Source organism: Phascolarctos cinereus, unplaced genomic scaffold, assembly GCF_003287225.1.
Source record: "Phascolarctos cinereus isolate Bilbo 61053 unplaced genomic scaffold, phaCin_HiC Scaffold_726;HRSCAF=1367, whole genome shotgun sequence".
Classification (NCBI taxonomy): Eukaryota; Metazoa; Chordata; class Mammalia; order Diprotodontia; family Phascolarctidae; genus Phascolarctos; species Phascolarctos cinereus.
In genome coordinates, this window is record NW_027556098.1 from 370,868,301 (window position 1) to 370,889,790 (window position 21,490).

At 41.5% G+C, this 21,490-nt stretch overlaps 1 protein-coding gene across 1 annotated transcript in view; it reads right to left on the minus strand.

Moving 5' to 3' along the window:
• YTHDF2 (YTH N6-methyladenosine RNA binding protein F2) overlaps positions 1-19,056 on the minus strand; it is a 43,039-nt gene extending 23,983 nt beyond the window's left edge. Inside the window, exons 1-4 of the mRNA XM_020983324.2 lie at positions 18,500-19,056; positions 18,049-18,073; positions 17,371-17,450; positions 12,993-14,582 (exon numbers count right to left, since the gene is read on the minus strand). Of these exons, the coding sequence (XP_020838983.1) occupies positions 12,993-14,582; positions 17,371-17,450; positions 18,049-18,073; positions 18,500-18,526 (1,722 nt within the window). The 5' untranslated portion in view covers positions 18,527-19,056. The remainder of the gene's footprint in view (positions 1-12,992; positions 14,583-17,370; positions 17,451-18,048; positions 18,074-18,499) is intronic.
• Between the last annotated feature and the right edge of the window lie 2,434 nt (positions 19,057-21,490).

Genomic DNA, 21,490 nt, shown 5'->3' on the forward strand with positions numbered 1-21,490 from the left:
GACTAATCTCTTTGGACCTCTATTTCCTCATTAACAAAACGAGATGTACTAGATCATAGGTTCTTAACTTTTTATGTCCTGGACCCCTTGGGCAGTTTAGTGAAGTCTATGAACCTCCTCTCAGAAATCATATGCAAAGATTATAAAGGAATCTATTTTGAAATAGCAATTAAAGTATTTTTTAAAATGGGTTCATAAACCCCAGCTTAAGAATTCCTAGTCTCTCAGGTCCCTCCCAGCTCTAACACTACAATTTATTTTTTTTTTGGGGGGGGGACCTGCAATTTCACTGATCCCCTTCTCTCTCCTTACACAGCCTACTACCACTGTTTAGGTTCTTATCACCATTTGCCTGGACATTGATGGGTCTCTGACTCAACGAGACAGTCTTTTCTGCACTGTAACCTTTATAAAAGGTGCCAAAGTGATTTTCCTAGTGTAATTACCACATCCTTTCCCTGCGCAATAAAATCCAGAGACCCCAATTACTTCTACGATCAAATATAAACTCCTTTGCTGGCAAGTGGCCCTTTCCAACCTTTCCAACAGTATCATATTCATGCTCACACTCTGCAGCCTAGTCAAAACGTCCTTCTCGCTGGTCCTAAGGCATAATATTCCAATCCCATGTCCACATCTTTGCACAGGCTGTGGCCATACCCCATGCCTAGAATGCTTTTCTTCCATCCCATCCTTTTAGAACCCCTAGTCTAGTTTCTATATGAAGCCTTTTCTGATCCTTCTAGTTGCTAGTTCCTTCCCACCACTGTATCCTCCCCCCTAAAAAAATTTACCTTGTGGCATTCTGTATGTATTTTGTATATACTCATGCATATTGTCTCTCCTGATAGAAGCTTCTTGAGGACAGTCTGTTTCATTTATCTATTCAAAATCTAGCACAACACATGGCATATGTTTATTAAGCACCTGGTGCTTAATAAATGCTTACTGGATGATTACCATCCCTAATTTCAAGTACACAAAATCCCTCTACCAATGCAGATTGGCAAGTCACTTTATAGTTACAGAGCTGTCTAGCAGTTTTGAAAAGTTAAGTGACTTAATCCATGGTTACATAGCTAGTACACATCAGAGGCAAGGCTTGAACTCAGATGCGTCTTTCTATATTATTCTTAGTTAACTGTGAAATAAGGCTAAACTGTGACAATCTATAAACATCAGCTTAGGGCATTATCATATTTCTTTTTAACCACATACAATTAGGGAGCCAAAGATTAAGGTAAGTAGGTGATGCAATGGATACAGTGCCAGGCCTGAAGTAAAGAAAATTCATCTTCCTTAGTTAAAATCTAGCCTCAGCCTCTTACTAACTGGGTGACCTTAGACAAGTCACTTAATCCTGTTTGCCTCAGTTTCTCATCTGTAAAATGAGGTGGAGAAGGAAATGACAAACCACTCAGTACCTCTGCCAAGAAAACCCCAAAGGGGGTCACAAAGAGTTGGACATGACTAAAAAGTGACTGAACAACAAGCTAAAGATGTTTGAGCAAGGGGAAATCACATGGTCAAATCTGTGCAATAGGAAAATTTGACAAGTACATGAAAGATGGAGAAAGGAGAGAATAAAAACTGAAAGACCAGTTACAGGTCTATTACAATAATCCACAAAAGAGGAAGGAGGTCCTAAACTCAAGAGGTAGCATTTTGAATGGGAAAAAAGGACAAAAGCAAGAGATGTGTACTTCTATAATAAACCTACAACATCAATTTGGTTATCACATTTTTGTAGTATTCAAGTTTCTTTCGCCAACTGTTCTTTATCACCTCCCAGGGAAAAAATAAACACCAAAATAACAGCTGTGCTGGTAAAAAGGTGTCATTGGGCAGAAAGTTGCAACTAGTTAAAGTGAGGTTTTTCTTTTGAATCTAACATAGATATTAATGGTTCCTAACTGCCTCCAAGATAAAATACTGACTCCTTGTCCCAGAACTGAAGCCCATTCACAATTTAATCCTAACCCACATCTCAGTCTTATTTTATGATAATCCCCCTTATGAACTTTAAATTCCAGCCAAAGGCAAATACTCAACATTCTCTCCTCTGGTCTTGCTTTCAGTGTTCCCTCTCCACTTCTAAAATGGACTCTGCAAACATCAGCATATCGAAATCCTCCCCTTCAAGATTCAATTCAGATGTTTTGACTAGCACCCCAAAAAGTCTCTCGGGCCACTTGTTTAACCTCTCCCTATTCATTTCTTACATGATTTCACAAGAGTTCTTCACATGTTTCATCTCCTCACGTGAAGAGACTATATGTTTTATCCCAAAGCTTAAAACTTTAAACAGAGTTGGCAATAATCAATAATTGTTGGCTGACTTGAAGGACTTCCTAACCCATCAATTCAAAGTAATAAATGGTCAACTTTCTTTGTTCATCATTTCAATACTTTAAAACCCATGAGATGCAGCCTCTTAGAGGACAAAACCAGCCTCAGAAGCAGGAAGATCTCAGTTCAAATTCCAATTCTCTGATACATACTGGATGTTATTACCCTGGGCAACCTTCTTAATTTCTCAGTGACCCAGACAACTCTCAAAGGTTGTTGCAGATCTATAATAACAGAAAGAAAAACACTGAAATCACAAGTTCACTGATGACTACCGAAAATTTAAAAAAAAAAAAGGCATTCTGATCCTACAAACCTTAGATAATCAAAATTATTTGGGGGGGTCTGGTTTTTGGGGGGGGCAATCAAGGTTAAGTGACTTGCCCAGGGTCACACAGCTAGTAAGTTACTCTCGCTACAGTTTTATGAGAAATTAAAAACTAAGGGCAACTAGATAGCATACTACATTTGGAATCAGGAAGATCCAAGTTCAAATCCTGCCTCAAACACTGTGTGATCCTAGGGAAGTCACTTCCCCTCTCTCAGCCTCAACTGTCTCATCTGGAAAATGAGAACAGAGGACTGTTCAGAGGAATAAATGAAGTAAAATATGAAGCAGGAACTTGGTAAACTTTTTAAAGCACTATTACTCTAAAAACCAACCAGCAAGCAACTAGCTTCAAAAACCAGTTTTAACACCTTCATAGGATAGCCTCACTCTAGATATTAGAAGCTTTTCCCTTAAAAGGTACTAACTCTAAAGCTCTGAGGTAAAAAGAGCCTTATTTATTTTAAAGTGGTCATTATCCAGAAAAGCAAGAATAGAGGAAGAGTACTACTGGATTTTAACAGTAACTGAAAAAACTCAAATCTTGGTCAGGCAATAAACATTTATTAAACACCTATTATGTGCTAAGCACTTCGAATAGACCCTTCTCTCAAGGAGCTCACTGTATTCTCTAAAGAGGCAATGAAATAGAAAAGCATCATTCTGTCAAGGGAGTATATGTTTGGGAGATCTGGAGGTCTATGTGATGTCAAGTGAGTTAAAGCACTTAATGATACTGCTTCCTATTTTACTTCAATTCACACAGAATGTTGCAGCTATAGGACAGCATAGTATAAATAACCAAAAAGAAATGGATACCTCAAGCTACTCAAAGTGTTCTTGGCACTAAGGAAATCCACTGTACTAAGGTACAATTCTCCAGAAGCATCCCTAAATCCCAGCTTGTTTTTTCCCAGAGAAGACCCAGAAGCAAACGAAGCAGAATTTCACTCCCATCTACATGGAATGGGGTTAACCTATCCAATGGCAGGAAGGAAACACACCAAGCCAGAGAAGAAATAGTCTAGGAACCTGAGCAGGAATACAAAGGAAACACTGGCCCATGAACATGCATGAAAAACTCCCAATCCACATACAAGACCCAGGCACATGACCTAACACAAAACAAATGCTTCATTTTCTGTATGAAGATAAGAGATCTGAACATAAACATTTATTCCAATGAAAAAAATGATCTGATATAATATATTGCAATGTGGTACAAAGGAAAAAAAAATCATTCAAGGACTGAGGTTTGAATCACTTCTCTGCTGAGTTCCCAGGTAACTTTGGGCCTCAGGTTCCTCATAAACAAAAAAACTACCACGGTCTCTTCCAATTCTAAACTATGTTCCTAAATTTGTCCTTCCTCTCAGTAAAGCAGTGACAGATTATGGATGAGGAACAAAATAATTATTATCAGACAAGTGTCTGTTAAGTACCTTGGTCTGTTTTAATTGTATTTCACTGGTGCAGAGGATTGTAGAAGAATATAGGATGAAACACATCATTACATTAGGACATAATGGTGATGTCAAAAAACAAAAAACCAACAATATCAGGGTTTTTAAGCCTCATAGAAAATCCAATTCCTAACACTTCCACTGTGATAAGCAATCTCATCACTTTGTCAGTTTTACATTTAAATAGAGAATCTAATTATGGGAAGTTTTCCCAATTATTTATTCACAATGACAAGGATTCTAGTTCTAACAACTTTTTAACTTTTAGGTAAATCACAATGCCAGCAGGCCTCAATTTTATCAAGTATAAAAGGAGGGGGGCTGGCTTTCCTCACAACCACCATTCACAAACGATAAAACTAAGGCTCACAGTAATGAAGAAACTGACAGCTGTTCATCCAAAGGCCAAACTAAGAGTCAACCCCATGTCTTCTTATTCCAAATCTAATAATACTCAATACCACACTGCCAGATCATTTCACAGAATACAAGTTTAAAAAGATCTCAATCATCCTGGTCCTTGGCTTCTCTCCCCCCTTCTTGATGCCTACACCTTTGGTCTTTTCACTGATCCGTGAGAAAGGAAGCAAAGCTAGGGAGAGCAGCTGTAACTCAAAGTAGTCAATTTAGAAGCTTGTGAAAACTGACGATAATAGCTTAAATAAGTTTTTTAGACAAATAACTAGATTTCAATTTTCAATTGTCCACTTTTATTCAACAAACCAAACACAAAAAAAATTATACTGTTAGTGAAACTTCACAATGCAAATCTTTGTATACAACGTCATTACATAGCATTAAGAGCTATATATGTTCCATACACACAACTTGCTCTGTAACTGCAACCACAGGTGGCACTTACCATCATAAAGACAAGACATAAACTTTTGACACAATCCAAAAAGGGGGTAGCTATCGAATCTTTCAAAGAACACAAAACCAGCCACATTGTTTTTGATAAATCAGCAACTCTAAAGTACTACCCATTCTTGGGAATAAGGCCTAGCATTTCTCTTCATCCAGCCCTTTCCTAGACAGAAGGGGAGACCATAAAGTGCTGAACCATTTCCTTCCTTTCTTCCTTAAACATTTCTAGCCTGCAATAGCCATCCTAGCAATCTTTAATGCCCTGCACAAAGTCTCAACTCCTCCATGATGACTTCCCTGATAACTCCAACCTAAACTTTACTTAAGTTTTTACATTTAGTTTTATGCTGTGCACCTAACACCTTGTTGTGTATACATGTGTGTGTGTGTATATGCACACACACACACATATACAGTCTCCTTAAATTTGTTTCTATGCAAGCTTGTCTCTTCACAACCAGATTCACTTCTGTTCATAGAAAGCCGTATCATATATTCTTTCTGTCCTGCAAACTGCTAAGCATGTAATAGGGAACTCAAACATATGCTAATTAACTATGGAGGGAGGATAGCTGTCATATGATTGTATGGCTAGTTGTAATAAGCAAAGAAGCATCATAGACAGTTTTATCCCTCATGCTCTTCCTTACTTCCCTGCAGGCTAGAAGCAGAGGAGTGAAAAGGTAGCAGTTGAATTACTTTTTCCCACTGTGGAAAAGAAAAGGAAAAAAGTGGTAAAGAGCTACAACAGTTAAAGCTTCTGTCTTATCCTTAGCTTATGTGCAGATTCCCACCTGTAAAGGGAAGTCTGGATAAAGTGGAAAATAAGTGTGTTAACAGAGACAATAAAGAATCACCTCTGTTTGCATTAGGTGAGCAAACTTCCTCCACTAGAAAAGAAAACTTGGGAGTGCTGGTTAAGGAGTACCATTATCAATATCCTTTAAATCAGAGCAACTAATGAGAATGCTATGTCCCCCATCTCCCTATGCAGGCCCACATGATTCAAAATCCAGATGTACTAATCTAGATCTTTCTGCTTGGAGAACTCACACTCTTCCTCTTCAGTTCCAAACAATAGACACACATCATTCCCTTCCTTCCAAAGTTCACATTAAACCCAAATGGACTAATCTGTATCTTTGAGGCCAAAGTTAAAGGATAAAATAGGACAGGAGGGTATGGCTGAGTTGAATAGGTCTGCATAGAAAACCTACTTTGCAAGCTAGGGAGTTTGACAGATAAGCTCTTTTGGATTGTTTTTTGGCTTTAACAAAAAGAATGAGTATTTTTGATAGCCAATAAAACCTTCTTTCTTTGAAATCTTCAGACTTCTAATTGACTAAACACCTAGAGTATACAAAGCAAGCATGAAATCAGAGCTGACTGTAAGTTGCACAATCTAAAAATTTTACACTTGTGGTGACCTGCTCTTGAGGCCCTGAGACTGACTCAGTGGGGAGGACTAACTACAAAGACCAGTCAGAGACTATGGAACCTATAATTGTTATCCTACATTACCTCTACCAAAAAATGAGCCTTCCAATTGCTGAGACATACCAGCTGTGCTATAGGAGAAAGATTCAATCTACTCTATTCACTTTGCAAATGAAGGTGTTAAAAATGCACTACCCTGCAGTACTTTCCATTACCTAAAGAAACCACCATAACTTCGTATATTTAAAAAGTCAGAACTACCCCCTGGCCAAAAGAGAATGTCCATTCAGCAGTGTCAATGAGATGACTTAAAAAAAAAAACAAACAAGGCATGGGATAATATAAACCTAATGAAGTTTTTACACAATGAAATGGACAGGCACTGTGGGGAAGGCACTGAAGTACAGGTAGCAATTTATACTCTAAAAGTCTGAATGATATATACTGGATATCAGGGATATTTTCTTCCCAGGAGATCTGCTACCACATTCGAAGAAAAGAGGAAAGCAGTTTCCTCAAATGGCAATGAAGGTGGTAAGCAATAAAACAGCAATTATTACCACCTCTCCCAGTCAAATATTCACCCTAGAATTTTGGATTAAGCTTATTACAGGGTAGAAAATAAAATAAGTCCTTAAGTTTACCCGGCTTGATAGTTTCATTTATTTTTAAAACAAAATGCAGTTTAAAAAAATACCAGAAACCAAACAGAAAGAAAAGCATTAATTAGCATAGGTGTACTGTGTATAACTTGAATTTAAATCATACTTTAGAAGAAGGAAGAAAGATGAAAATAAACACTAGCTGTATGACCCTGAACAAGTCACTTAACCCCAGATTGCCTCACTAAAAAAAAAAAAAAGGCACTGTTTTATAAATCTAGATTTTAAACTAGGAAGTTTTTCACCTTACATAAAGGATTCCTTTAAACAGCTACTAGTTAAGCGATTCATTTTATAGAAATGTAATAAATACAATTTTCGGTTATATATCTATTGTATAAAATGAGGTCCACCAATATACAGCATCACAAATAGTGCAGACTCCAACAGATCTAGTCCAAGACTCCCATTTTATAGAGGAGAAAACTGAGATCCAAAGACTCATCCATCCATAGTTAGTGTCATATCTGGGAAAAGGACCAAGATCCCATGATATGCAATGTTGTCTCAACTAGTCTGCCAATCTACCAACCCTTCTTTCCAGGTTTCATGACTCCTTTTCTTCTTTCCTTCACCTCAACCCCCAAGTACTGAAACCTAAAGACCTAAAGTAAAGGATGAGGGTTGTAAGGCAGAAACCAATGATTTCTTACTTGTCGTAGGCAGGAAATTCCAGTACAGAAGAAATCATAATTACCTGTTTTAAAATGATTAGGACTTAATTCTATCTTCCTGGGGTAACTTAAGGTGTTAGTTCAGACAAACAAACCCAGTTTTGTCCATCTATAAAATGAAGATAACTGCTATTCCTCCCTATCTCACAAACACACTGTAAAGAAATATGAATAGACTTTATAACTATGCAAAGTTTCTTTCTCACCTTCTGTACATTTGTGATGCTTAAGACTCTCTATCATTTATTTTCTCCACTTGCTCTACATTGCCTGCTCTTCAATCCAGTCAAGCATCACTCCACCCCCATCTTCCATATCAATCTGTTTGTCTGAAATAGTCTACTCAACTTACCTATTTCCAAATTCTTTCTCCACCATTCACTGTGGAACTCATCCCAGGAAGATGACTAGAACTGGACTTACTCATAACCTTCTCCAAAATATACAGGGCTTTTTGGACAAAGTCATCTAAAGGAGATAATTCTCTCCTTTCTCCATGGTGATTTTCCCAACCTACAGATCTACAACACACCTAGTTTCTTTATTTTGCATTCATAATTGACTTTCCACATAGGAATCTGAGAGTTTGATTTGCGTCTGAAGACACAGTTCTCACCACTGCTGACCATGAAGGCTGGTCTCCTCTGCTAACAAACTCTGATGTTAACAGCTTTCAGGTTCTAAGGCTGAGACATAGCATAAGCATTACAATGTAAACCAGAAAGAAAGAGTACACATCAAGTAGGATCTTAGAGATCTAGATCTGGAAGAGATCTTATCAGAGGTCATCTATGTCCAATCTTCTCATTTTAAAAATAAGCAATGAGGGGCAGCTAGGTGGGGCAGTGGATAGAGCTCTGGCCTAAGAGTCAGGAGGACCTGAGTTCAAATACCTCAAGTTAAGTGCACCTCAGACACTTGACAATTACTAGCTGTGAGATTCTGGGCAAGTTACTTAACCCTGATTGCAAAATAAATACATAAATAAATAAATAAAAATTAGCAATGCATAGTCCAAAAGTGACTCACCCAAGGTCACACAGGTAGCAAAATGCCAGAACCAGGATTCAAAATCAGAATCTCTTGACTCCAAATCCAGGGTTCTTTTCACTATAACACAATTCATAACTAAAACACTAAATACTAAGTGCTTTTCAAAACTATCATGAACTCAAGTCTAAGATTTGCTAAGATTCGAAAAGGTCCGTTTAGAATTTTAGCAAATTCTGCTTTGTTTCCACTTAATGAGTGAAAAACCCAAACTGAAGCATTGGTTTTCGAAGCAGAAATTCAGCAGTTCTACCACCTCCACACCCTATTAGAATCAAATAGCTATTACAGGAAAGTGAAGGCAGCATCTAAACTAAACAGCAGTTACTGGAGGATGATGGTAGATGCTACACAAGAGAATTACATAGTCCTTTCCCTTCTGTTTCCCTTTATTTTTACGTGAAATAATTATAAGGGTTGAAAGGGGAAAACAAAAGTAGACAGACAATTTTAAAAAGCAGGCCTGGGGAAAGAACAACCACATTCCAACTATGTGGGCACTTTACCTGACCACAGACAAGCTAAAGATTGGCTCCAAAGTGAGCCTATTGTTAACTCTTTCACTGCTGCCTTGCTCTTCAATTTAACAACTCTCATTAAAAAGCAGGGAAACTTATGGCCTTTTCTGTTATTTTGCTCGCCCAAAATGAAAAATTAGGTCATCCTATTACAAAAAAAGATTGTGAAAATATGACTAAAAAAAAAGCAATCTATTGACAGCAATCCAAAATTTACTACACTGAAAATTACCAAAGAGACAGAAATTAGAGGGTTCCTCTACTCCAAATTACTCCTTGCACTACTGATGTTAGGCTATAGATTTAAACCACACAGCATACCAAGCAAGTCAGTGATAAATAGTGCAGGGGGAAAAAATGGCTACACACATACACAATGCTTGTGTGTACTGCCAAGAAACATGTTCAGCCTTGGAATTTTAGAAAGGCTTTGACATCATAGTTGGGATGAAATTTCTTAATTCTTAGGGCTTTTTCCTGTTTACTAAGGCAGTTTCATTCAAAGCTTCATGCCAAACAGACAATATAAAAATACTAAAGCAGTCTAATCTCTCATTTAAACTATTTTAAATCAACTTTCTGTTTTAGAAACTTGACAAAAAGTACAAAAAGGCAGCTTAAAAGTTACACAAAGGTATAAAGGATAATAACGGTGGGCAGCACACAGGTAAGTGATATCCAAGACAATCTTAAGGACCTTCCTAAAACCCTGCATTTTTTACCGTAAGAAAGTAATATGAAAAACTATATAAAGTTTTTTTGGAGGTCAGTTAACAAAAAGAAAAATTAGGGTATCTATTAGGGTCTTTTAAACTATTTCTGGAAAGGACAATTAGCTAACTTAAGAAGGTCCCTGGATTACACAGATTGGTTACTACCACAGAGTAAAAGTGCACTAGCTCCTGAAACCCACTGCAAATAGAGGCGATCCTTTATTGTCTCTGTCTGTTAACACACTTGTTTTCTACTTTACCCAGACTTCCCTTTACAGGTGGGAATCTGCACATACGCTAAGGACAAGACAGAAGCTTTAAATGAGATTGCAACCTTGGGCCAAATCTAACAGTTAAATGTAGCCTCAGAGTAGGTTTTATAAAAGTCATCTTCAACAGTACAAGACAGAAGAGGTATGGCTAGACAATGGTTAAAGCAAAAAAGTTCTGAGGACTTTGAAGGACTTCAAGCTCAGTATGAATCATGTAATATGGCAACCAAGAAACCTAAGGTAATATTAGTCTCCATGAATAGCAGGTGGTAGGCCTGCTTACTCTGCTCTGGTCCAACATGTTCATTTATGGGTGATACACTTTAGGAAGAATTATAAGCTTAAACTCTGAGATTCAGTTTTCTCATCTGTAAAATAGACAGATAATTACATTTTCTTCACAAAATTGTTGTAAAGAACAAATGATAATGCAGGTAAACCACTTTAGCAACCCTTAATGCAACATATAAATGTGCTGTTCTCATACATAAAAAGAGCATTGTGAAGGACTCTGAACTCATTCCACATAATGATCAGCTGAAGGAACTAAGGATGCTTATACCTGCAAAGCATAAGGCTGGGGGAAGGGGGGGAGGGTGGATGAGAGCCATCTTTAAGTAACTGAAGAGCTGCACTGTGAGAAAAGGACTGTTCATTTTGGCTCCAGCAGGCAGAACAAGGAATAATGCATGAGAAACACACACACACACACACACACACACACACACACACACACACACACACACACACACACACACACACACACACACCACACACACACACACACACCCCCCCAAGAAAAAGCTTCCTAACAATCACAGCTATCCAAAATAGCATGTGCTGTATTATGTACTTGAGGAGGTAGTAGGGTTCTCTCTCCCAAACTGAAGATCTTCAAACAAAGGTTAAATGATCATTTGTCACGTTGTAAAAGAGATTCTAGTCATAGCAAGGAATTGTCAAAGGCATACTCAAAAGTCCCTAGATTCTATTCACAAAAAGCTCCAACAACCCACTATAATATTGTTATTCTCAAAAGGTCACAGTTTCAAAATGTTTCCCCTAACTCTTCTGAAACAAGAAAATTAGAAGGTATGAAGTATGCTTTGCGGAACACTCAAGAAATGCTTAGGTTACTAGAGTCAATGAATCTAACTTGACAATCTCCTAAATCCCTGAAGGTCTTTAATGTAAATTTAAACTCAATAAGGAAGCAGACAATAAATACAAGACTTGAAAATTATTATTTTTCTGTCTTTCAGTTGCTGAGCTTTCGGGCCCAAAATACTCATGGTGATATCAACTTGTATCTATCTTACATAGTGATATTCATCTACAGACTGAAGTAAGACAGCAATCATCCTGCTTTTACTTCAGCAATTATGTTTAAGAGTTCCTTCTCCCAGCACTTCAGACACTGGTATTCAGTCAAGAGCGCTCTCAGGATGCTGCACCCAAAACAGGAATGAGCAGGAGGGAGAGAAGAAACAAGCTTTTCCCTGAGGCACAAGTAAGAATTTCTAGGTCTTTTATTCAACAGCATCATAGGTTCACTATGAATGTGACAACTCTAAAGACCTTACTCACTCAGTTAAGGGAAGATTTTTTCATCTGGTCTGACAAGCAGCCCAGTTTTCCCTTAACCACTCTAATGCTGAACGCATACGTCTTTTAAATTACATTTCTCTTAATCCTCTCTCATGAAACGTTTCCTTCTTATAAGTAAAAATAGCCAATTCCCTGCTATATATTGCCATCTAACCTAACTCACCTCTTCCTTTTTCCTTACCACCTTCTCACCTTCACCCTCAAGTTCCTTCACTCAGTCATTTACTGAACATCTAGAGTGCATCCTGCACAACTGTCCATAAATAAATTCTCCTTGTTATAATTCAGTTGTTTCCTTCATAAATCCATTAAAACTCTTAGGGTAAAGGTTCCTAAAACTTTTTTGGTTAGTGGAACCCCTTTTCCCACTTATGAAACTGGGAAGGTGTCAGAGGAAAAAAACTCCTTTAAATAATCCCTAGAACACCATGAAGGGGAAGGGGGGAGTCATGGCAGATGAAGTAGCAAAATGACCCTTTACAATGCTATCACAATGAAAGGCAGTAGGGACTCAGGACCCTAGTAGTGCTTTGTGTGGACCTACTTCCAACAATCCCAGAGACAAATCCAAAGAAACACCATGGAAATTAATCTCTCCCCAACATATAACAAAGTCAATTCACCTTTAAGGCCTCAAAATATTTTTTCCCACTTTAACTTCCATGGCACTATAGTTCTCTCTCCCTCAATACTCAGTACTTTTCTTTTTGAAGCTCAGTCTTCACAACTTCAATTCTATGTTTCAACTCTTTTCCCATTTTATTCATAACGCTTCCACTAACCTCCTTTCCTTTGGTCTGACTTGCTCACCACCTAGGAAGGAGGAGCAGAAGAAATGAGATAAAAGTTCTCAAACTTTTGCCCAAAATCTCTCCCAACGCTCAGATCCTCACCTTCCTTCACAATGACCACAGAAAAACATCAAACCCATGAGGGCTCAGAACTGCTAAGATGTTATGTTTTATTTACAGAACCATCATGCATTATTCCACCTATTTTTCCAATGATTCCTCCCCCCCTAAAAACTTTAGCAGAGGGGAAAGCACATTACCTTTTTAACATTTTCCTCCTCCTCTTGGCGTTTCTCATAGTGTGAGAAGTCATCAAAAATGGAGGTGGTGTGCTTGTAGCTGGCAATGATTTTCAACACCTGCTTTGCCTTTTCCAGGGGCACTTCCTGAGTGTCTCTGGAGTTGGTCACTGGTTTATTCTCGTTGTTCTCTAGGCGAATGTGCCGCAGCTGGCTATTGGGAACGTCCTTCACAAAAATCCACCTGACATCAAACCGTCCCTTCCATTTGTCCTGGGACCACACACCCGCACATGTGTTGTAGTCCACAGCAGATTTCATTTCTGCTACGCCACAGAAGTGTCCACTGCCGTTGACACTGAAAAGTAAGTAAACGGGGCCTTTCCCGTTCATGGAGCGATAAGCAGCATCCAGTCTCTTATTGCCATGTTCTGTGCTGCACCAGATATTATATTTAATGGAACGGTGAATATCGTCCTCAGAGTAACTCTTGATGATGAAAACCCGGCCATGTTTCAGATTCCAGTCAAAATCCTTGGGATTATAATTGTTGATGGACCTCAGCTTCTCCAACACCGGGTGGGGTTCTGAAGGAGCAGACCCAGAACTGTTCTGAGACTGCCCCACGCCATTACCATCCACCCCATTATGCCCAAACCCACTGCCACGGTTCCGGGGTGCTACCCAACGGGTGGGCTGGGTTGCTTGTTGTTGCACAGAAAGCTGGGTAGGCTGCGGTGGTGGTGGTGGAGGCAAAGGCTGTGGCGGTTGCCCTGCTGCAGCCTGCACCACTGGTGGGCTATTGTTTATCTGCTGACCTACGGGCTGAGGTGACACCTGGGTTGGCTGCTGACCAATATTCTGAACCAAAGCCTGGGAGGGGGCTTTTGCTACAGGACCCTTGTTATCCCAAGTTCCAATATCCATGTTATGCTTTATTGGGGGTGGTGGAAGACTTGACCCTGCCATGCCATTCTTGGTCTTCAGCTTGGGCTGTTGCTTTGCAGGCTTACTAGCAATATCAGCCCAAGATGTTGGTTTGGGAGGAGCAATAGTGGCTGGTGGCAAACTATTAGATGCCACCATGTTACTAGTGATGGATCCACTGCCAACTGCAGAGCCGACAACTTTTGGAACACTGCTGGTAACATCTGTGCTGCCCAGCTTCAGTGCTGCCATCCCTTGGTCTATAGTATTCATACCAGGAGCCTTATTCAGGGTCTCACTGGCAAAAGCTGACTGTCCATCAATCATGGCTCCACCTAAGGAGCTAGGTGCATAAGCATAATTGCTACTATATCCAGAGCTTTGAGTAGACTGTCCCTGAGAACTGTTATTCCCCCAAGCTGAGAAGTCAATCCCACTGGGAAAGAAATTAAAACCATGCTGCCCAAGAAACGGAGTGCTGCCTAGAGCCCCTGGCTGTCCAAACATAGCATCGGGTAGAAAGTGGGGCTCTCCATTGCTGAGCTGTCCATAAGATGTTAAGTAGGGCATTGGTGGGTCACCCCCAGTAGACCAGGCAGCTTCACCCAAGGAATAGGAGAAGCCTATTGAAGGACTGTAGTAGCTTGGTAGGTAAGAGTCTGACATGGCTGTATATGCATTATTCTGTGGGGAGAAAAAAAATTAAGAAAATCAGAACAAGAGAACACAAACTGAAGTAAATATTTTGTTTATACACATAAGAACACAAAACCGTCCTTCCCTATCCATAGCCATTACCCAAAAAAAAGAGAATCTCAAAACACAGCATTGTATGGATCAAAAACTCTATCATGAAAAATCTACTTTGCAGTGTTTGAAAAGATCAACTTCAGGTTTTCTAAATCTACCAAAAATAGGCTTAATGCTTTCAAGTCATGCTCTTCAGAAGCTTTGGCAGGTGATAACTACATTCAATTAAACCCAGACATGGCAAAAGGTATTAGTGGCTCTTTGAACTGTAACAATAAAATGTATTTTGGCAGGGTAGACCATTTCAAAAGAGATGGGGTTTCCCCCCTAAAAAGTATTGTTTTAAAGTCATGAATGGCTAATTTTTTTTTAAACTATGAGACTGGAACTTTAACTCTAGCTCAAACAACCATGCTTTCATCCTTCAAAAAAACTCTTCACAAAGAAACTAAACAGCAAATAAAGTATGCTAACTACAGTGGAGAATGTTACTCTTAAATTCATTTGGAAGCATCCAGAGATAAGCCCACCTTAATTAAAATCAGGAGGGGAAATTGAAACCACAAAAATACTGTTGAATTTTCTGCTTCACCACCTTTAAGAGCCAATGAAAAGATAACTTTGCAACTAAAAAAGTGAGAGGGCATGTGATGATTCCCATATAGCAGAAACACTGTTATGAACTTTAAGGTGAAGTTAGTTGGCACACCAGGTTATAGAATGAAAATCATTTTGGTCTCTCAATTTGGCCCATAATGAATATTTCCTCCCTGTGTATTCTTAGAGCACAGAATAATATCTTAGGTGAAAAGCCAGTTACAAAAGAGTATTTCCTGTAGATGCAGCCAGATCTAAACTAAAAAAAATTACAAGATTTATTTCATCATAACTCAAACAATTTAATTTAAATTTAAAAATTCCTTAGTAGACAGACTAGTCAATATGTAGTCCTGTCATTATAAGATTTAGATAACTTAAGGCTACCTTAAGCCTTAAACTTATGTTACCAGGACCAACAGTACCTCTAGCAAACAAATTTCTCAGCTGGTCAAGAAAGTAAATCTTCCCATTTGATTCAGTCTGACAAAATAAACATGGGGTTTTCTTGTGTTTGAGTGTTTTGCCCGCTATAAAATATCTTACTTGGAAAGAAAGAAAGATAAGTATCTTTATTCATACCTATGTAAAAAAGGAAAAAAAATATATACTGTCTGTAATAAATGATTTAGTAGAAAAAATACTTTTATTTCTGCATATTTTAGTTTACAAGTATAAGAAATTAAGGGCAGGCAAAGTACTGATACCTGTCAATTGTAATTTCATGGAATAGGTTACTACACAGAACTGTGGGTGGACCCCTATTAAAAACTTATAGGAGGACCTGGGCAAGAGTCCAATAGAATGGGATGTAGTCTGAAATGGCAGAAGAAATACCCACAGGGAAAACACCACAGATCCAAATTATCTAAGTCTAATAGAGAAGAGAATTTCATCCTGTCCTTCCCCATTCTACTTATGAGCTTTGGAATACAAGAATTTTTTCTTGGTGTAAAAAGCACTATACTTAACCTTTAATTCTAGGGAAACAAGGAAATATCAAGTCCCCTTTAAACATTACATGCCTTGCCAAGTTAAGAACAGCTGTCTGTACCTCAACTGGCAGGCTCTCACATGCTCCTGAACTTAAAAACATCTGAGTTACACAATGTTTTATAGAAACTACTTGGAATTAAGAGCTTCTAAATGCTCCCACTATCCTCATTATAATAAACACGTAAGCAAATGACTTATTTAGCAAGAGGCAGCTATTAGTTCATTCCTCTATTTCCTTCCCTACTTTTCCTGATTAACTGGTTGCTTTCTAATCAAGAAACTTTTTTCTAGTCAGCTGTTAACTTTTAAAAAACCAAACCTTGGTGTCACAACTTAAAGAAAAAAAAAGGTTTTCTATAGGATTTGGAAGCAACTTTAGTCATACTAATGCAGGAAATATTTTTTAAAGAGTTCCAGGGTATTTTAATCAGAGATAATGATTTAAACACTATGTTCAAAACACATTTAGAAATCCCTGCATTTTTAAGTTACTGGGGAAGTAATATTTTCAATTATGAGCAGACAATAGGGGAAAACAAAGGCATACACCACAAAATGTATTTTGTGAGCAAAACATTTGGTGTTTTATATGTATGACAAAGGAGAATTCATGTAACCAAAGCAAGTTTCTAAAGAGCACTGACCATACTTATCTCTATAACTAAGTGCTCTAAGAAGTGACCAAAAAAAGCAACTATTGTTCTGATAGTGCAGTTCTCTCATGTGATTATTATAGCTTCTGATTTTCCTAGAGAAAATGTTGAACATACAGGTCGTTGGAAAAAATTTCCACAGGATGGCCATATCGATAGCAACTAGTTCTCATGGCCCTCAAAAATCAATTTCTCAAGCAGATATTATGACTAAGTACATTACTGGATATTAACTGTCTCAAAATGCTTCAACATCATAGCGATACATATTTTGTGACAAAACAGGTTAAATAGATTTTTAGGTTCCCTATTAAAGCTACTTTATTACACCTAAAAACCAAGCAAATAATGCCAGGAAAGGGGGGGTTAAGTGTCCCCCCTTCCTCCAAAGTGAGTTTCTCAGGAATAGAAAGTGGAAGACCATTAAACACAGTATTGCAATCTTCAAGCAGAGAGGTAAACAGTTAATTACTCACGGGTCTTGCCTGTGGACTCAAGTATGGTTCAAAATCATCATCATTTAATCCATCCTTCTGATGCACAGATCCATTTTGTACTAAGGAAAAAAGTCACAATTGGAAGAGTGTCTCAATCCTGCAGTCTAATTTTTAACCAATGAACTCAAGATAAAGATACCACTCCATTCACCCAAGTGAAAAAAAAACGCACTTTACCCAAACCAAGCAAGCCCAAATAAAAAAAGAGTATCACACAGCTATTCCTTCAATGAAAATTAATCCTATCACACAGTAAACTCTCATTTGTCTAAAAGGTCATATTATTGGCTCCTCCGGATTCCCATTTCCCCCACATCACATGCATGCACTTCCAGAGGGTGATCCACAAGGATGAAAAACAAAAGGCCTTCTAAGACCTACAGGAAACTGAAGACCTGGGACATTTCTGAGCCGAATCCACCCCCATCCCCGGGGGCACCAATGAATTACTCCTTGTTCCCAAGCCACGCTCACAGGGACAAAACACCCTCAGCCAGAAGCACCCCAGCCCTCAACGTCTCTCCAGGACAGAGGGAGAACGGGCACAAGGACAGCCCTCCTTCCCCGGGGCACTTCCCGGGGACCCCACCTACGCGCCCGGGCTTCCCTCCCCACCCAGCCCCAGGCTCCCGAGGCCCCCCCCCCCGAGCGGCTCACCTTTGTTGCCTTGACCTTTCGGTCTCTGCAAAAGCGAGCGGAGACCGGGAGGGAGCGCGGGCGGGAGGAAGAGTCGTCGCCAGGCACCGGGTTGTCCGGAGAAGCCGCCAAGAGGAAGCGGAGAAGAGGAGGAAAAAAAACACGAAATGAGAGCGGGCCCGCCGAGAGGGAAGAAAGGAGCGGGCCGGGCCGAGCCGGAGGGAGGAGGCACGGAGGACGACGGGGAGGGGGGGAGAATGAGGACGGGGGCGGGCGGCGGGGAAGGAGGGAGGAAAGGGGGGAGAGGGAGCGGAGCAGGCCCGGGCCCGAGCCCGGGCCCGAGCCCACGCGAGGCGCCGGCGGACGAGCTGCCGGGCCGGGCCGCGCTGAGGCGCGGAGGCGCCGGGGCCTAGTCGGGCTCCCGCCTCACACAATGGCCAAGGCATGCGGGCCGGGGTCGCCCGGGCCGTACCTGCTCCAGGAGGCTGCTAGCCGACATGGCTCGGGGATCCGCGGGGGAAGGCGGCGGCGGCGGCTGACTCTCCTCAGGGCGGCGGCGGCGGATGGGCCCCGGCGAGAGCGGGAGCGGAGAGCGCGGTCGGCGGCAGCGGCTTTGTCCCTGACGCTCCGGGGGCCTCGGCGGACGCAGCGGAGACACAAGCGCGCGGCTTGGGGCTCGGGCTCTTGCCTCCGACTCCGCGACGCTCTAGCCCGGCCTCTCAACGCCCCGTCTCGAATGCCTGCGGCGCGCGCTCCCGCTGGGCCCGAACGAGCTCTGAGCGCCAAGGCGGCGGGGGGGGGAGGAGGAGGAGGCGCGCGCGTGCGAGCGAGGGGGAGGCGCGCTCTCCTCTCAAGCTCGCTCGCGCTCTTTCCTCTTCCTTTTATTTATCTCTCTCTGTCTGTCTGTCTTTCTCTCTCTTCTCCTTGTCTTCTCTATCTCTCTCCCTCCGCTTCTCTCTCTCTCCCTCTCTCTGTCCCACCTCACTCACTCACACACGCGGAAGGAGCCCCTCCCCCACGCCTCTCCTCACGAGCGCGGGGCATACTGGGAAGCAAGGTCGGCGTGGGGGGGGCGCAGCGCCCTCTGGAGGGCAGGAGGATAGGAAAGGGCCGCGCGCAGGCGTGCGCGCGAGAGAGAGACCAAGAGAGAGAAAGGCGCCCTCCCCACCCCCGCCCTCACTTATTCCCGGGTTCTGGCCCCGGGGTTTCCCGGAGAGCGTTGTCTGGGGCGGGAGGCTGGGAGGCCCCTGCAGTCCTGACCCCGCCCCCCAACCCAACCCGCGGAGTCCCCAAAAGCACCTAGAATCTTGGGCTCCCGAACTGGAAAAAGGAACTTAGAGGTCATCCAGCCCAGCCTCCTCCTCTTTCTGCACCGTGGAAACCGAAGCACAGAGAGGAAAGGGACTTGCCCAAGGTCACACAGCAAGGTGCAGCCGTGCTCCCTCGCCGCCTTAAGAACGGCTCGGAGCATTCAACGTGGCCAGTGTAAGGATTGGGAATCAAGACGTCCACCTGCTTTGTTTCTCAAATATGGACCCTTATGAGAATTTATTTCATTCGTTAAAAGACACAACTACTGATGCAATACCAGCAGTCAGTCAGTAAGCATTTATTAAGGACTTCACTGCTTGCTGGGCTCGGTGCTGAGCCCTGGGGATGCAAAGAACGGCCAAAGACAGTAGCTGCCCTCAGGGAGCTTACAATCTACTAGGAGATAACATGCAAGCAGATATGCACAAACAGGACAAAACAGGTCCCAGAGAAAGGAAAAGCATTTAAGGAGGGGTAGCAGAAACTAAACTCGAGTTGAACGGTGGTTGATTTGGAGGTTTTCCCACTCTCTTTTCTTTTTTAAAAAGCCAACGGGAGGGGCAGCTAGGTGGCGCAGTGGATAGGGCACCGGCCCTAAAGTCAGGAGGACCTGAGTTCAAGTCCAGCCTCAGACCTGACTTGACATTTACTACCTGTGTGACCCCAGGCAAGTCACTTAATCCCAATTGCCTAAAAAATAAAAAGCCAACGCAAAAATGGATCAGAGATCTAGTCGATGAGGTCTCTTTCCAAAACTGCAGCTCAGGACCCCTTCCTCCCAAGTCCTCTCTTTACGTCGCCACTGGGGGTCCACCCAATGTTCTAGGGGGCCCAATGTGTCTCCTAAACCTGGCCAAACTAAACTACAAAAAGCTGAGGTTATTTTTGATAAGCAAGGGGAAAGTCAAGAAATAAACAGAACTGAGATTTCAACCTAGGTTTTCTGATTTAAATCGAAGGCTTTTTCTACTAAATAACCAAGCTGTCTCTCATTGACCCTCTTTAGTGTGCAGAACACTGTGATCCGCCCTGGGAGGGAGATACATTATTTAGATAAGATTTAGCCTCTGGGGGCAGCTAGGTGGCAGTGGATAGAGCACCAGCCCTGGAGTCAGGAGGACCTGAGTTCAAATTCCACCTCAGACCAAACACTTGACACTTACTGTGTCACTTAACCCCAACTGCCTTTAAAAAAAAAAAAGATTTAGCATCTGCCTGGACTTTAATAGACTGGGAAAAATTGACACCCAGTTGTGCCCCAACCACTGAGGACCCTCCCTTTTTCTCTAGTCCCTCACCTCACACTGAGAAACCTACCACTACCGTCCCCACAATGAAACAAAGCACAGAGCTGCACCCTAGCAGGGAGATAACATGAGGCCAGTTGTCACCCCACCCCCACTCAGAACCATTCACTAAGGACAGAATCTCTCAGGAGGTCCTCAGATCTCCTGGAAGCCCCCCACCTCCACCCACCGAATACCTGTAGAGAGGAAGCTAGACTTGAAGATCCCAAGAGAAGGCCTCTTGGGACTGAGAACCCAGGTAGATGCCCCCACACCTGCAGAGAGACCTGACTTGGCCGAACTGGGAGAAACTCTGAATTGAAGCGACCCTGAATCCCAGGCTTGGTGGCATCTGTACAGTGAATAGAGCTCTGAGCCTGAGATAAAAATCCAATCAATAAGCAATTATTATTTGCCAGGCATTGAGGGGATGCCCATCAGTTGGGGAAGGACGGGATAAGCTGTGGTATATGAATGTAATGGAATACTATTGTCTATAAGAAATGATGAGCAGGACGATTTCAGAAAAACCTGGAAAGACTTGTATGGACTGATGCTGAGTGAAGTGAGCAGAACCAGGAGAACATTGCACAAGTAACAGCCACATTGTGCAGTGACTAACTTTGATAGACTTAACCCTTCTCAGCAACACAAGGATCTAAGACATCTCCAAAGGCCTTGTGATGGAAAATGCCATCCACATCCAAAGAGAGAACTGTGGAGTTTGAATGCAGATCAAAGCATACTATTTGCTGGGGGTTTTTTTCCTTCTGTTTTGTTTTGTTTCCTCTTCCTAGTGGTTCTTCCTGTTTGTTCTAATTCTTACTTACAACGTGACTACTGGGAAAATATGCTTAATAGGAATG